Genomic DNA, 17,080 nt, shown 5'->3' on the forward strand with positions numbered 1-17,080 from the left:
CCATTTGGATTTGAAGCACCCATTCAGAATCGCCTTGCTCTGTCTCTTTCCGATTCGAAGCGACCGCGATGCATGGACAGGCTGCAGGCACTACAAGGACGGCGGCCCACTGTAGCGTCAACCCTCTTGTTCAACGCGTTGCTATCGCTATTTATTGTCCAATCCTGGTGGGGCGTCAGAAACAGAGGCTAAACTGCGTACGTTAGGTGATGAAAGAGAAAGATATAGATGCTCGTGGGTACTGAAATGATTCCGGGAGGTAGCGTCCCTGTTTTTGAGACTTTACAAAAGCGACAAGGAAGGCAGCGACGGTTACACATTCGTTTCTAGCAAACAGTTGCCTCCTGCAGTTGCACTACTGGCTTTTTGGCAGTATTAGTGTTATTGCAGAGGTGCACACTTCTCAGGAGCACGAATTCAATGATATTATAACGCGAAAACGTCTCTCTTGTGCCTAGCCCACTTGTAAATCTGCAAAATGAAACAAGAACAGCCTTCTTGCTCCATATAGTTCTCGTTACATTTTTTTACTACCTGAAAACTTAATAAAGAACGCCACAAAGCCGTAATTGCCGACTATCTTCAGTGTATACGTGTATACTTCAGTGTATACGTTGCTAACTTTCACGAACGTTGTAACACCTAAAATTGTTTTCGAAACACTGATGCACTCTAGGTGATCGATACTTTGAATTGAGGCTTCTAGGCTTTGGAAACATTAAAAATCGCGTAGCGAAAATATTACTTTGTTTTCTCCACGATTTCAAAGCAGTGTACTTAAGCTTAGTTGAATCTGCGTGAAATTGTCTTTATGTGTAGGGTTAATGCATGCGCTATGAGGTACGGAGGCTGGGTCAAGTTTTTAAAGTTTGTTGCCCTCTCCCTCCCTATCCCTCTACCTTTCTGCATTGCGATTTCATTGTTAGGGGATGAAGTGCACTTTGTTATTTTATGCCGATATCAACAGCACAATAAGTGCAATGCATCGGCGACGGGTCATCGAACGTGTTGTGCGTGAAAGAAAGCGATTCCCTCCTTTTTTTTGGCATTGTAATATATTTTCTCTTAGCTTTTGTTTTACTTTTATGTTGATAGCGTATACCACTTACTTCACTATTGTAAAGGTTCGAACAACTTCAATCAAATTACTGATGCGCTCTTCGCTTTGCAGGCAACGTGCGCATTTGAGAAACACCTGCGCCTCTGCTTACATAACTTGAACGAACGCTTAATCTAATCTAATCAATTCATATGACCCTGCGCGAAATACCTTCTCGCGTCTTTGAATATGAACAACAAATTTTTTCAGACCTAAGGCATTGGCCTTTCGAATGACGAACTCCACCGATAACGTAGACTGTGCGTAAGACATCCGAGCAAAATTAAATACATATACTGAAGCCAGTCATGTTTCGTAAGCTCCTGAATTCATAATTTCATTTATATTAGAAATTGGGCATACACAAATCTCTAGCCGATAATGCACCACTGGAACGCTTTCATTTTTCTATATATGAAGACTGGAAACCTGTTCTCATTTTCTGCGTTTACGAAACACAGGCTGACTTAAAAAACAAAACAAAAAGGACCTTCGGGGAAACAACAGGTCACTGCGCAAACAGTTGTTATATGAACACTGCTACAACACATTGCACTCTTATGGCTGTGGAAGAAACTAAACGTGTTTAACTAAGCACACAGAAGTGTGCTCCAACATAAATGACCAGAATGGCCTCGGTATATAATCAAGTGCCTGATACGATCAAGTGCCTTTTCGGCCTTGTGGATTGACGCTGTGAGGAAAAGTCGACAATAGCTTTGATTATTCTACATCATTCTGCAAACGCCTCAAACTTTAGAGCAACATAGTTTCGGCAACATTACGTCGTGTCTGTTGTCGCGGCAACATGACATTGCAGCATACTTCGTACTTTGCGACGGGCCAAATGAAGCACAATATGAACGTTAATCACAAAACCATATAACCAAATAACATCAGACTTCAGCTTTATTAGGAAAGCAAAAACAGATTCTTGGCTCCTTGGTGATGTGTTATCATTTGCAGTTCTGTTATCACAGCTGCATGATGCTACCGTACTGTTATTACATTAGGCTAATAGGCAAATAATTGAAAATGTGATGGCAGTGAAGTTGCTACACTGCAGAGGGGAAAGATTATTATAGATAGGTTATAAAAAACTTTATTTGCACTTTTACGTTTAGTATCATACTGTAAGAAATGCCTTAAATTTTAAATGGCTTGCAAGTGTCCCGCAACGATACCCTTAAAACTTCTTTTTATTTATGCGGCATCGCTAGCCTAGCTACAAAGTTAACACTATTTCCATTCTGGGGACTACATTAACTAGCAGAGTGAACACTAACTTCTCGGCTTTCTATTTATCAGAAAGACATCGAGTAGACGTCGCAGCATACCCTCGACAAATAAACGTTGCAATGCGCTGAGTGACGCATGAGCTGTATGATAGCATACCCGGAAGAACCAAATCATATTTGCCGCTTTCTCTAACTTTGGAAGCGTTGTCCGGAGCCTGGTTCACTTGTTATACGTCAAAATTGGGACGGCGATGCTATTACGACTGCGGCAGGGCTACGATTCGAGCGCAGCCGGTCGGCTTTTCTCGCGAAAACCCGGAAGGGGCCTCTTTGTGCTTCCCCAAAGTGTGCGGAGAGCGGGCGCGTCGTTATCTGATCGAAACCAATGCGGCGGCCCAAGTGGCTCTATCGAGTGGGGAAGACGCCTTTCTCGTCATCTCGCTGCTTGAGCGCCGTTTCCGCCTTTCTCTGCAGATGGAGAGACGCTCTCGCCACTGCAGCTTCCCTGAAAAAAAAAAAAAGTCGTCTGTCTTCAACCGGCCTTTTTTTTTTCTTTTCTTCGCGTGGACCCCTCAGCGATGCCCTTAAAACTTGTCAGAGTGCAAACTCATGTCGACATTTATAGTCGTCAATTGGAACCCGCAAGTATAATAACCGGTGGCCCGACATTTTCCTGCAAATCGAGCAGAACAGGCTGAAAAAGGAAGGTGCTTGCTTATACCGACCTACTTGTGGCGCAGACGACACGCAAAACGAAAAAAAATATCGACTGTCAGAAAGAACAGAGAAGGAGATAGAGTGAGAAAAGGAGATAAACTGAGATGACCTGCTGTGCTGGCTCCTAATAAACGACGCTGCGATACGTTTACATTGCCCCGTGGCTTCTTTAAAGAGGTAACTTGTGGCAACTTATGCCTTAAAAGTAAAACCAGACCAATTTTTTCGCTACTTTTTCACTATGATGCGATGCGCACAGCAACTGCCGCCAGTCTGGTACACAAGTGTCAAATTCTCGGTAGCGATTCTGCACACAAGTGTGACGTGATAGCAACAGAATGCTTGGAAGTTGCGTGTTATGTACCAGCTGTCCCACATAACTTGTGCCAGAATTTAAATAAATATGTTAAGGGCCACGTAGCTGAACAGAACCAATGTAATGTTGTTTACCGTCGATTGGAGCAGATCAGACTTTTTTTGTATTTCGCCTAATTACATAATTAGTTACTAGTAGTTAGATATTATATTCAATTAAGCCCGATGGAAAGTCCGCTAAAAACGAACAAAAACGATTTTGTGTGTGTGTGTGTGTGTGTGTGTGTGTGTGTGTGTGTGTGTGTGTGTGTGTGTGCGCGCGTGTGTGTGTGTGTGTGTGCGTGTGTGTGTGTGCGTGTGTTGGAAAGCATGTGGAAAGAAATAAACGCGTCGAGAATAATTTTACAAATATATTTCGAAGTATCCGAATCTCAATCTTGGATCATCAGTCTCTTCAACAGAGAACAGTGTTATGATTAAGTTAACTTAGATTAGGTTAGGTTAGGTTAGGTTAGGTTAGGTTAGCTTTCTATCAAGCCCTCGAAAAATCCTCCTCCGCTAAAGAAACCGAGTTATTTTATACATTTTACTTCTAGAGGTATTCTGTGCAACTGTCATCCAGAGCATAGTTTTCCCGTTCTGCTAATGTTACCCTCGAATTATGTCGTCCTTCTGCTTCATTCTCCTCTCGTTGATTTTTCAGAGACCCAATTTTTCATAATCTCATTGTGTCGAACGCCGTCAGCGTAACAAAGGAGACTCTTTCAAGTGACGCGCTCACTAAACACGCAGCCAAGGGACGCCCTCGAAACAAGGCTTCGTATAGTAAGCGCATTGTAACGTAGTTTCGCTGCCGCCGTTGTTCCCCTTCCGAAATCACTTCTCGTTCACCGCACGTAGTGCAGAACGTGAGCGGAAGGGCGAAATCGCTCCTGAGATAAGGTGCGTGATTTCGCCGTTCGCACGCAGGCGGCAGCACCTCCGCTGATGAAAGCCGCACAGTGGCGTCCGCACGCGCAACGTGTTCGGAAAAATGAAGTTTGACCCTTTTTTCTACGTTTCATTTTTTAATTGTATTCATTTATGTGTTTCTTTTCTTTGTTCTTTTTTTTGCGGGCTCCGCATGCTCCGTATGCTCCGTATGCTCCGCATACTCCACGCCGGGCAATGGACAGTTCGCCATTAAGGGGCCCTCATACGCAGCTTAGCTGGTCATCCGCCTTCACAAAGTGGAATGGCATTCTTTTCTTTTTTAAGGATGACTGTAGGTTTTACTACTCTCTCCATTATGCAACAGTATTATAGCAGTTTTTATCTTTTAATTTTCTTTTATGACACAGCCTGCTGGCGTAAGGAATAGTGAAATGAAAAACCGCACCCTATTTAGTCATTTCGAATTTGCCACATCGGCTGCCCTAATTTCTCCTTCCCGTGGCAGCGGACTTGTATCCAACGCTGTAGGGGTTTTCAGAAAAAGCTCCATTGCCTCAAAGCTAGCGCGTGACCTTTGCTTTAATATCTTAATATTGCTATTCCGAGAAGCGGTAATAAACCATACAAATTAAGAAACTCACTGGAATTTCACAACGGGGTCGTTTAATGTGTGATGGCGCCACTTTCTGCAAATTTAATTTTTCTTTTTGTCGGCGCGGTCTCACAGTGAACGTAAATTTTTAAGCTTGTAATTACTTTTCTTGCGTGAGTGAGAAAGAAAACCCGTTTAATTTTATTAGGGTGGATCGTGTGCTATTGACGCCGATCGGTAATAATGATGCCATTATTTCTTCTCTTGGGGGCGTTCCATAATTTCATTGCAGAACTTTCTTTTATTACGTTCTTGTGTTGTTTTTTGCCTACGCTCACAAATTCGCCATGATTAATAATACTGCAAGCTAGTGAAGAGAAAACAGCGAATAAAAGGCGCAGAGGTTAGCCAAAAATGTCCTGCTTGCTACCCGGCATGAGATAAGAAGGATTTAGAGAGATAAGGAGACGAGTATCGAAACGTAAATTGGCGCGCAAAATTGAAGCGTCACGCGTCACATTCACAGCCTATCTTTCAGGCCCGTAGGCTGCAGAAAGCGTACTAGTGTAAATGACAAAGAACAAGTTGGAAGAAAAATGAGCATGTTGCAATTGGCAAAAATACTCTCATAATGATTCGTTTTCTGCAGTTCTGCGGCTACTTCTTTGGTTCGTTAGGACAGTTGATATTATGTCAGCAAAACTTGAGCTGTACTATTACTTTATGAAACGTTATTCTTCAAGCACACTAACTGCAGGAGAGGGGTGAGATCATGTTCATCTTACTGCTGCTTTATGCAGTCCAAACTCACCTCCCCTCCCCCTTTTTCCCTTTTTAATGTGAGTTTGAAATCTTATAAAAGATTGCTGGCACTCTCTTTCTTCTATACTTTTTGTTTCCCTACCTTGGAATCCCACGCTGTCGAATCAGTGCTTCTACTCGACGTGTTAAAAAGGTCCACGATATGCTAAACTGCAAGGCGCTGAAATTTCATGCTTACCTTCAATCCGATAATGCGTAAAAATGGCCTTTTCTTATGCAAATGTCTCATAGCCACCCACAATGAAGCGTGGCTGTCAGCTAGTGCCCACGGCTGTTCTAGCAAGGAAACGTTTGTCGAAACAAGAAAATGTTATAAAGCTTTCTTCGACGAGTGCTTTGCGAAATTCTTCCGCCATTTAGTTAACGGTGCCTCAGAGGCGCGATTTCGCAGTAAACCTTTTCCAAATGAGGCGGACGCGAATTCTCACTCGTTGAAAAATGGTTTCAAGTGTGCGAGGCAATCATCAGGCATTTGTTCCCGTTTACGGAAAAGCTCTTCCGCGTTTCGTCCCTTGGGCAGTAATTACGCCGTGCCTGGCGCCTAAACAAAACCCATCGCTGACTCGGAGAAGCGCTCCTTGCGCAACCGGTGAGAATTTGAGTGTGTGTGGTCTGCACAAGAGTGCAAACCTAACTAGGCTTTCTCGACATTTATTGAGTTCAGTCACGCACAACATCTGGCTGCCTGACCTTCTACATCTGACCTTCTTCTACGCATACTGAAGAAGCCGCGCTAGTCCTGTGATTACGCCCCATGCAGCCTACGAAACTAAAATGCCCCCTCGACATGGTCAGTGTCAAAGCGCAAAGGAGGGGCTGGAATGAAACAAGGCTATCACACTTTTCGCCTGTTCATCTCCTACAATCCGAGAAGGAATGAAAAGCCCAAACGTTTGTTAAATCAATCGAGTACAGATCGAATCAACGTGACGGCATTTGTTGTTCTCTCTTTATTCCTCTCTCGCTCTCTTTTAGAAAAGATAGGAAAGGGGGGAGGAAAGGGCAAGGTTTAAAATTTAATGCACAAGTAACATTCAGGACAAGCGACAGGTAAAGCTTGACTAGCAACGTAACTTTCTAATTTCTCAGGCTCTCATTATCTATCCTATGAACAAAAAATGAGAAAACTTATATATTAGCACTTACCGCAGCATTTAAATATGGAGATCAGTCCGCAACTATTCTATCGAGCAAAAACGGCGACGCTGCCGCCAGTCTTCTGACATTGCAGCCATATCTGCCTCCCTGATAGATTCACGTGTCGGCAGGCTCTCGGATCAATGACGGCGTATAGAGTCCTCTTACAAAGCGCGCGAAGTGTGGCGAACTCTTACACGTTAGTACAATGTATGTCTTGCGACTATGTCGTATATACGAGATACCACATTATGCATGTACATCCAGTAAATCGTGCGATAGACACGCAAACTGTACTATCGCGCTTTAGTACGAGCTGCAATGCGAAAGCGCGTGGAGAAGCGGTCCCGCGTTGTAGCCCATGCTGAGCGCGATAGTACGTCTCGTAAATTGGCTTTGTTTGCGACTTCCGTTGCCACGCTTCTCCCCGTCTTTTCCCGCTCTCCTTTTGTTCCTTCTTTCTTATTCTCTTCATCTGTCCATCGTTCAGGCGTCAGATTGATTGATTGATTGATTGATTGATTGGTTGATTGATTGATTGATTGATTGATTGATTGATTGATTGATTGATTGATTGATTGATATTTAATGCAATTGGAAATTTTCCCCAGTAATGATAAATCATTATATGACTAAAGGATGGTAACACGTGGTCATGTGGAAGCATTCCAGCACTAAAGCACTTTTTGAGAACCCGAATGAACAGTAAATAAGAACGCGGCCACGAAACTTCTACATGTCACTGCCAATATTAGACAATTGGAGTGCGGCTGACAACCATTTGCTACTACTGTGAGCAATTCATATGCAGGAAACGCTAAGAAAGTCGCCAGGTTCAACTTTAATGTACTTTGTAATGTTTCTCTCGCTTTCATTTTTTAAATATTTCTCCCCTTTATATGGATATTTTTTATGGGATCAACTATGCGCGTCGAGGGTACTCACATGGGGTTTCGTACCGTTAAAATACGACGTTTTGGTAGCTTGGCTTAAGAATATCAGGCTGAGGTGTTTCACCGCACGTCTTGTAATTTTACTTCGCTTCATGGCGGGAGAAACATTTGTTCTGGGCACAGTTCATTGATTTGCTGCTGCAGGACTACGATTTACCCGTTTAGTGTGAGCCGTCTTTTTCTTTCGTCACGTTTCTTTCACGCCTTACACTTTTTTTATCTGTTTCTTAAGTACCACCTTAATAATATGTCAGAGGTAATACAACGTAAGCTACTGTGATGGTATAAAACGTGCACATTCTCACACCTTCTTATTTTTTATCGTTACTTCTTAAAATCTTGCGTGGAAATTTCTCCCACCATCCAGAATGGAAGACGTCGTGATGGCACTGCTGAAAGCCGGGTTACTTGGCAGCAGCCCACTAGTTTCCCAACACAATCCACGAGAGTACTCACAACATATCCCGCTGCAACCGCCTTAACAATCGCGTGATTGCGTGATATTTGCAAGCCAGCGAAGTAGTACATGTCCATGCCCACGGCGCAGCTTATGTTATTCACGTTTGGAGGATTCCACGCGAATCGCCTCGCAGTTACATTTAGTAAACACGCAAAACCTGAGGGCGTCGCCCGCATATTCATACATTTTTAAGCAGCTTTGAAGAAAGCGGTTATTTTTCTGAGCGACCGAAGCGTGCTATGGGGAAATGGGCAGATGGCGGAGAAAGCCAATAATGGCGGCTGTTAAGCGTGGGGAAACTATGGAGTTTTTTTTTTTTTTCTGATGAAAATGTTATTAGGCACGAACATTGTTTAGGCGTAGCTGCTAATGCACGCCACCTGACGAACACATTTGTAAGTGCTTGAGAACACTGACAAATTTTGGGCGATGCAAATGCCCCGCACTCGCACTGTTGCATGACAGCAAGTGGCACCCAGCACAAATGGCGAAACTTTTTGTCGTCGTTGTTATTCGAATACAGAGAGCAAAAAGAGATGCGTGGTGAGGGGCTGAATGAAAGGTAGCAAGGTTAATTAGGCTTTGTCTAGTTTGCTACCCTACACGTGAGGAAGGGAAGAGGGAATGAGAGAGAGAAGAAATGGCATCATATCAATCACCCGCACTATACAAGCCGTAGCCTGTTCGAAGCCGGGCGCTCAAGTGCGTCGCCTTCGGGTACTGTTAAAAAAAATTAAATTATGGGGTTTTACGCGCCAAAACCACTTTCTGATTATGAGGCACGCCGTAGTGGAAGACTCCGGAAGTTTCGACCACCTGGGGATCTTTAAAGTGCACCTAAATTTAAGTGCACGGGTATTTTCGCATTTCGCCCCCATCGAAATACGTCCGCCATGGCAGGGATTCGATCCCGCGACCTCGTGCTCAGCTTCGGGTACTGTGGAAAAGCTCGCGTGTATTTCTGGACTCACGAGTTAGTGGGGCCAGGCTCCCAAGACCTTTCCTCCACGGATCTACGACTATCTGCGATTTCACGGTAAATGCTGCCAATCTGTGTCCGTGTGTGCGTGTGCGCGCATCACTTGTTCTTCTTTTCTTTTCCCTTTCCTTTCTTTCCTTGTCTACCCGTTCGCCCCTCCCCCAGTGCAGGGTAGCAAACCCAATGCAACCTGGCTATAACCTTCCCGTCTCTCTCTCTCTCTCTCTCTCTCTCTCTCTCTCTCTCTCTCTCTCTCTCTCTCTCTCTCTCTCTCTCTCTCTCTCTCTCTCTCTCTCTCTATCTATCTATCTCTCTCTATCTCTCTCTCTCTCTCTCTCTCTCTCTCTCCTATAAAATATAATGAAGCTGACGGACTAAGCAGATACCTGTAAAGGAAAAAGTGTCTACATGTTCTGAATTGGTTATTTCAGTATAGTCCGTGATATACGCTGTGGTATACAGGAGTATATTTGGGACATCGTGAGGAATTTCTTGTTGACTTTCCAAGAAGGAGTTATTTGCTCGTGTCAAATAAAATTGCAATTAAATGTTGCAATTAAAATTCCAATTATAAATAGAAAAATAAAACACGCATCAGCTGTCTATTTTGAGTATGATCAAATGGTAAATCTTTAGCAGAAAACAGCAACGTTTCTTTTCTACTCCAATGTGAGCGTCCCATAAAAACGCTTGTATAGTACATTAAGGTTATGTTAAGAAACTGCAATTGGTTAAGTATAATACGGTTCCCACTACTGCATCTCGCGTAGTCCGCGAGTTACCTTAGGACGTTAAACATCGTGATTCGATAATTTTTCTCTCCATTGTCTGTCTGTCTGTCTGTCTGTCTGTCTGTCTGTCTGTCTGTCTGTCTGTCTGTCTGTCTGTCTGTCTGTCTGATGTCTGTCTGTCTGTTCATTCGTTCGTTTGTTCGTTTGTTTGTTTGTTTGTTGTTTGTTTGTTTGTTTGTTTGTTTGTTTGTTTGTTTGTTTGTTTGTTTGCAAAACCGCTGTCGAGCCATGTTTTGTTGTCGACAAAACAACTGTCGAGCGTTGCTTTGTTTCAACGACGAAAGCGCTAAACCAAAGCTACGGGCTCTTAGAAAACTTGGATCTGTCGTGTCGCGACACCTTTCGTCAAGGTGTACCCAGACCCTTCGCATGCTTGAATTCTTTACAGCTTCATAACTGATTCAGATTTATGCAGGCAGTGACTTCGATTTATTTGCATTCATCCGGCACGACGTTGGCGTCGCAGCTGTCGCCAGCCAAGGTTTCCTCTAGCCTCAGACACATACACATATGCGCACACACAGATTCCATACTCGCACATTAAAAAGGCTGTTCTAGTAGCAACTCGGTTCAGTGGAGGTCAGTGCGCTTGTGAGCTCTAGAAGTTCTCCGTGCCCTATTTACGCGTTCCTCTCAATTTTAAGTCATCCCGATTTCGTGAAATAAACAAATAGAGCATAGACACCGAGAAACCGCCTCGCGCCGTTTTCTATAGCGCCCTGGTTTTGAGTAGACGAGCATCCTTAGGCAGACGGCTGGAGTTCAACACAAAATAAAGCTTCGTTGAGTTTCCTTTGCAGGCAGAGTCAATGGGGAGCTTAGGGTCTGTTTAAACGAAAGAACCCAAGCCAAGGAGGACGCTAAGTTAAGCGGGAGTTTGGGAGCCAAAGCTTCTGCCAGTAAAACAAAGACCGGTCAGGGAAGCGAGGGAATGCTTTCGGCTTCGGGCCAACGCAGCTACTATTCTTGTTCGAGAAAGCGAGATAGAAAGCAAGGAGGTGAATAGCAGGGAGTTCAGCAATACGAGTATCACATTTACCACCCTACACAGAAAGCAAGTGAAAGGGAGAGAGAAAAGAGCGAGAGAGTGAGCATGCGTCCACGCAGTAGGACACGCACAAGGACTGCAATCGGACACTCAGGCCGGCGTACTTTATAAGAACGGCACGAGCGCACGAAAAGTTTTCTGCGCCGGCGACGGATGTGGCCACGGTACGAGTATCTTTGACTCAGAGAACGCTCTCGAGTCCAGCCGGTTGAAAGTTGTCCGGGGAGAGAGGCGTCAGACGTCGATCGTACCGAGGACAGGTACACAGAAGGTTCTCAGTGGTTTCTTCGCACCTACAGGTGTCGCATGTCGGGCTGTCGGCCATTCCATAACTGTATGATAAAGTGGTCGTAAAAGACACCTGATGTTTCAGCAATCCATCAATGACAGCGAACTCCCTCATGTTTGGCAAATTGGGAAGGTGGTTCCGGTGTAAAAGATAGGTAACAAGAGTTCGCCTCTGTACTATGTGCCGTAACTTCTATCCGCACAAATACCGTTAAACTACGGCTACACGTAGCAACCTCAATATATGCCGCAGCGTCATCGAGCCATACCACCGACAACAATATCAGGGCTCTAGAATTTGGGAAAAATGATTCCGTTCGATTCATTATACGTATACAATACTGTAACCGCCACGCAAGCATACGCGCCATGAAAACCTCACTGCAGCTTGCTTCACGTCGAAAATATTTCAACCTGCGGCTATTTCACAAAATCTACAAGCACATTCCTTCTCTCTGCGAATGTCTCATCATTCCACTTTCATACGCCTCGGCTAGAATTGACCACACAGGAAAAGTCGGGGTTGCGCAAGGTCTAACGAAATCTTGCAATTAATTTTCTACGCCAGAACTTCGCTCTGCTGAAACCACCTTCATTCTTCAAAATAACCATCATTTGTTTTGTTTTGCCCGAGCTAACATTGTATAGTAATATACTGACTCAAATGTAACCATTCGCCTCTGTAGTGCATTAGGACCGAATGGTTTTAGTAAAAAGTACAAATAAAGATACATACCAGCGCGAACTTGCATGCATTGAACGTTTGTTATACGACTGACGCCATTGACGGCTATATTGGGGACGACGATCCCGAACGCACCATAGCGAGTCAGCAGTCTATAACAGCTATCACTGCATTATCAGTTTCATTTTTTTTCCTTTACGTTCTAGTCTAAATTTACCCAGTATACTAGCGTAAAAGTACGCGCACTGCAAGTCTAGGTCAGTTAAACTGTCTGGTAAAATACTGTAGATAGTGAGACATCATGATTTAGCCAACCGAAAGAAGTCCCAGCTTTTTTTCAGGAACCCGAAGCAACGCCCGTGAATACCAACCCCCGTGAACACATATACGACAATTCTGCACACTCTACATAGCGGGCAAAGCGGGCGCTCGAGAAACGCACAGCGTAAATCAAGTTGCCAATAAAGAAAATCGATATATTGAAATACGTAGCACCCAGCGTGATGATGCAGTAGCTAAGGCGCTCTGTTCATCCCGAGGTCGATGTATTCAGTTCCCATCTATCTATCTATCTATCTATCTATCTATCTATCTATCTATCTATCTATCTATCTATCTATCTATCTATCTATCTATCTATCTATCTATCTATCTATCTATCTATCTATCTATCTATCTATCTATCTATCTATCTATCTATCTATCTATCTATCTATCTATCTATCTATCTATCTATCTGTAAATAAGGAACGCAGAATGGAGTAATCTTAAACTTAGAGGAAGTGAACATTCATGAATTTGGTTAAGATCTGGATACGAACGCTGTCATTTAATGTAAGAACTGTGCTCTCTTTCAGTGTGAGGCTATACCAGTATACGGCAGTAACTTTAACAATGTGAAGCTTGGAAACCCAGCGTTCGGCGTCTTGCACCTAAACCATGTATTCATCCAAAGTGTTAAATCAAAGTGTAAGAAGTCAATTTATTTATACTCTGCCTATATAAGACACTGATGATTTGAGATTTACGCTTAACAATACGAGTCAATGCACCAAAATATGTTGGCTGGTGTTATGCTGAGGTATTGCTATGTAGTTATGGTCATAGTGTTAAGTTATGCCCATAAGTGCCGACAAATATCACATTTCATGAGCTACCGATTAGCAACATATGTGAACAATAACTTTTGCCCTCAAGAGTTACAGAGAAAGAATGAATTAATATAGATAGGTAGAAAAATTAAGCAGTAACCAGAACAGAACAACCCGTTTCCATACACGAGACTCCAAATATTTTCTCGCTATTTGGAGCTCAAATTTCTCACCTAACTGCTTTCCCTAACATCAACTAGAATGATAAGAATTAGCCTGGCCTGGCTTATTGTTTTTTCTCGGAAAGAATCCAGGCTTTCGCGCACACTAAAGTCTATATCACAATTTTGCAATTATAAAAAAGGTATACCCTACAATGAGCTTTCACTTCATAGTTCAGAAAAGAACACATCGCAGAACAGCGAGATTTCTTATACGCACGTCGTCCCGCAGAAGTGCAGGTTATAATACCTGAGTGAAAGCCAATTTTTTTTAATATCTGACAGAAATACACTTCTTGCAACAACTGCAAATCAGCTTCGCCCCAACATATCTGAATGTTAAATGCATAGAATGACTGAATACAATACAAATACGTGCCAAAGGCATGCTCTCGTTCAGCTGCAGAGGACATCGAACTCCGTTTGTTCCATCTGACCAAAAGGTGCGCAAGTTTTTATATTCGAAACAGCACGCTAGGCGACTTTGCATGTGGTCATTCGATAAGCAGTGCCGAGAAACTACGCTTTCAATACTTAAATCATAGGGCTTTACGGGCCAAAACTGCCACCTGGTTATGAAGCAAATCATAGTGCGGGACTCGGGATTAATATTGACCACGTGGGATTATTTAACGGGCTCCCAATGCACGGTACTCGAGCGTTTTTGCATTCCGCACCCGTCGGAGTGCAGCCGCCGTGGCTTGGATCGAACCCATCACTTTGAAATCAGCAGGGCAACTTCATAGTAACTGAGCTACTTCAACGGGTAAGAACTAACACATGTTGGCTTTCTTCTTTACAGCGAAAGCTCTATATGACTAACCTTGCGTAGTTTTTTCGGCGTCCGGCAACAGAAACGGACTTAGCGATTTCTAACAGACCTATACAGGTGCAGTGCGGCGGTGCACATGTCAAAATGCGGAACAGATTAGAACGCTCGCCGCGAACGGGACGTCAAGGTTATCGCAGTATATAAGCAGGAGAGGTATCGGCGCTAAGAACAGCTGCGTTATCGATGGAGCGGACACGTATACTTCGTACACCCGAAGAACAACATGCGTACGAGGAGCGTCGGAGTGAACAGCAACGAGAATGTAAACGGCGCCAGCGCGAAACGACCACCGTCGAAGAACATTCCCGCGCTGCTGAACGAAAACGGCAATCGCGAGCCTGGGCACCTCCAAGTGAGCAATGATGCCACACTCGCAACGCAAAAAATGACAATCATTGCACTCTGCGAAGATGGAATGGCAGCGAAGGCTCTTTGCTTTTCGTTTGAGACCTTTGACTGTCGTCAGCTTTCGCTGCCATTCCATCTTCACAGAGTGGAAAGGTTGTCTTTTTTTTTTTTGCAGTGCTCGTATACCTTTTGACCCTCCTGTCTTAGTTACGATTAGCACCGCAGGCACTCGACGATGCGCTTCCAGGCTGCGTGCACGTGTGAACGACGTTTTTTTTTTTTTCTGGACTCACCAAAGTGTAGACTCCGCACACGAAGCTTCCCTTGCGCACGGAGAAGAAGCAACAGCACGATCGCAGGATAGCCATGTCGGAACAAGGACGACCGGCCTATTGTCTTCAAGACGCTCCAGGAAGGGGGGCAACGCGTTGGTGGCGGTGAAGACAGGTACGGTCTCCGAGAGCAGCCCGATGCTACCGCTTCGGCGTCTGCCGAGCGACTCACCAGAACCGATGTCGAACGCCCAACTCATATCGGGCGCGCCGGCCGCGGACGCGGCGCTCAAACACCGGACGTCGCGGCGATCGCGTGCTCCTCCTCCCCTTCGCTTGCTTTCCCTTCTCGCTCTCCCATTTCCCCGCCAAGTTGTTGCGCGCTCCTATCTTTCTTGCGCTTCCCCAAGAATGAAAGCGATGTTGTATATCTTGTCACTGACGTTTAGAGTGTTTGTGTCTTTTGAGCACTATTCGGTTAGTTCTGGATGCTTTGTGTTCTGGATATTGTTTTACACCCCTAAAAGTGAATAAGTATCTAAATTGATCTATGACTCACACTCTTAGGTGTAAGGTTGTGAGTTATGGACCCTTTTACAGCTTTATTGTCTTTTAGAGGTATTGATTACTTTACAGTGTAGGAACCGGCTTTGCTTCGCTTGTATTTGATCTTGGTGGCTTGTGCTGGATGGTGTCTGTGGGGAGGGGGGATAGGGGAGGGTGTTCTCCGCTCACCCCTGCATTTCTCGAGCCCAGCGTTACGATCTTGAGGTTTGAGACATCGGATATGTGAGAAAATCTCTGAACGCATCCTCGAGATCACAGCGAAGCGCCTCTAATGCAACGCGGACACGTGTTCTTTCTTTTAAACTCAAGTGACCCGAAACGATGCCGGAAAGGATTGTAGCTACCTATAGCAAGGTGCCTGAAATTAGGTAAAGAACGATTCGCAATAAACAGCACCTCCAATAACGGAAAGTCAACCACGAAGCATGCTAGCAAGAGTAAACGAGACCTTTCGATGTATTCTGAGATATTCAATATCATATATACTATAGATAACGAAAACAGGCTGCACTATGCACGACGTGGAATTTCAGAGAGCCGAAGAGGAGGTGGCGATATGTTGACAGACACACAGATGAAGCACGCATACAGATACAAACGAAGAAAACGGACTGCACTGTACAAAGAAATATAGAGGTTATGATGATACACGTGTGAGATAACAGGTGTATACAGGTAAAAGTTGTACTATCGCCCACAATTCGAAGCAGTGACGCAATAGCTGGCGCAATGTTATGCGTGGTAAAGTTTGCACTGTTTCGTTTGGTATTGGCTGGAGCAAACAATCACGCCTGCGCACGAAAGAGTCTCCTTTCGAGATTAAGACAACTTTAGTCAGTGACACTTCTATCGTGATGGTGCTATTCCACATTGTCAAATTTCGCTATGTTGCCACATTCTGCAATGGCTGCGTTTTGAGCCAATCAGAAAGGCCTTATCAGCCCCGTTACCCAATCAGAACGGACCACACGGCGGACGGTGAAGTAACTGATGTTGGTGTAACTCGTGGCAAATGTAAATTAATTTTGAGAACAACTGTAGCCAAATACATTTACTAATATGAAAAAAGCCCTGAAGTTGTTCATAAAAAGTGATGGTCATGACCTCGTTCAAGTCAATAAATTTAAGTACCTCGGTGACCTGTTTATTTCTGATACTAAATAGCGCATACACATCAATCTGATGTGTTCCAAGGCAGTGTTCAAACTAACCTTCTAAACAAGCTTTTAAAACGAACCTTCAAACACGCAAGAAAAGAGAGCAAACTAACAATTTAGAAATCCCTAATTATGTAAGTGCTAAAATATGCCGCAGTCGTTTAGTCGCCGCAACGTGAATACAACATTGCTATAAGCTCGAAATTGTGCAGAAAGAAGCGATGCGATTCATTGGAAATTGTTATGACAGGCCACTGTCAGCTTCATCACTATGCTCAAAATTTATCGCTTCCCTCGTTGTTGCAAAGGCGCACGTGAGCACACTTGTTCCTTATATGAGATTGCGGATGGTGGCATCCGTGTCGAAGCACCCATTTTATTCATCGTGCTACTTAGCATTGTTCGATTTAGGTCTGCTTTGAATTGCGCAAAATGTCCCCCCCCCCCTTCGCAGTTAAAATTTGGAATAGCCGAAACGACGAATGGTTGCGTAATCTGTAGTGTTATCGATTCGCGAAAGAAGTGACGAACAACG

At 44.1% G+C, this 17,080-nt stretch overlaps 1 protein-coding gene across 1 annotated transcript in view; it reads right to left on the reverse strand.

The window, feature by feature from the left end:
• Window positions 1–15,058, reverse strand: part of LOC142577742 (uncharacterized) — a 49,224-nt gene extending 34,166 nt beyond the window's left edge. Inside the window, exon 1 of the mRNA XM_075687195.1 lies at window positions 14,843–15,058. Coding sequence (XP_075543310.1) covers window positions 14,843–14,917 — 75 coding nt within the window. The 5' untranslated portion in view covers window positions 14,918–15,058. The remainder of the gene's footprint in view (window positions 1–14,842) is intronic.
• Window positions 15,059–17,080: the final 2,022 nt, after the last annotated feature.

Source organism: Dermacentor variabilis, chromosome 4 (assembly GCF_050947875.1).
Source record: "Dermacentor variabilis isolate Ectoservices chromosome 4, ASM5094787v1, whole genome shotgun sequence".
Classification (NCBI taxonomy): domain Eukaryota; kingdom Metazoa; phylum Arthropoda; class Arachnida; order Ixodida; family Ixodidae; genus Dermacentor; species Dermacentor variabilis.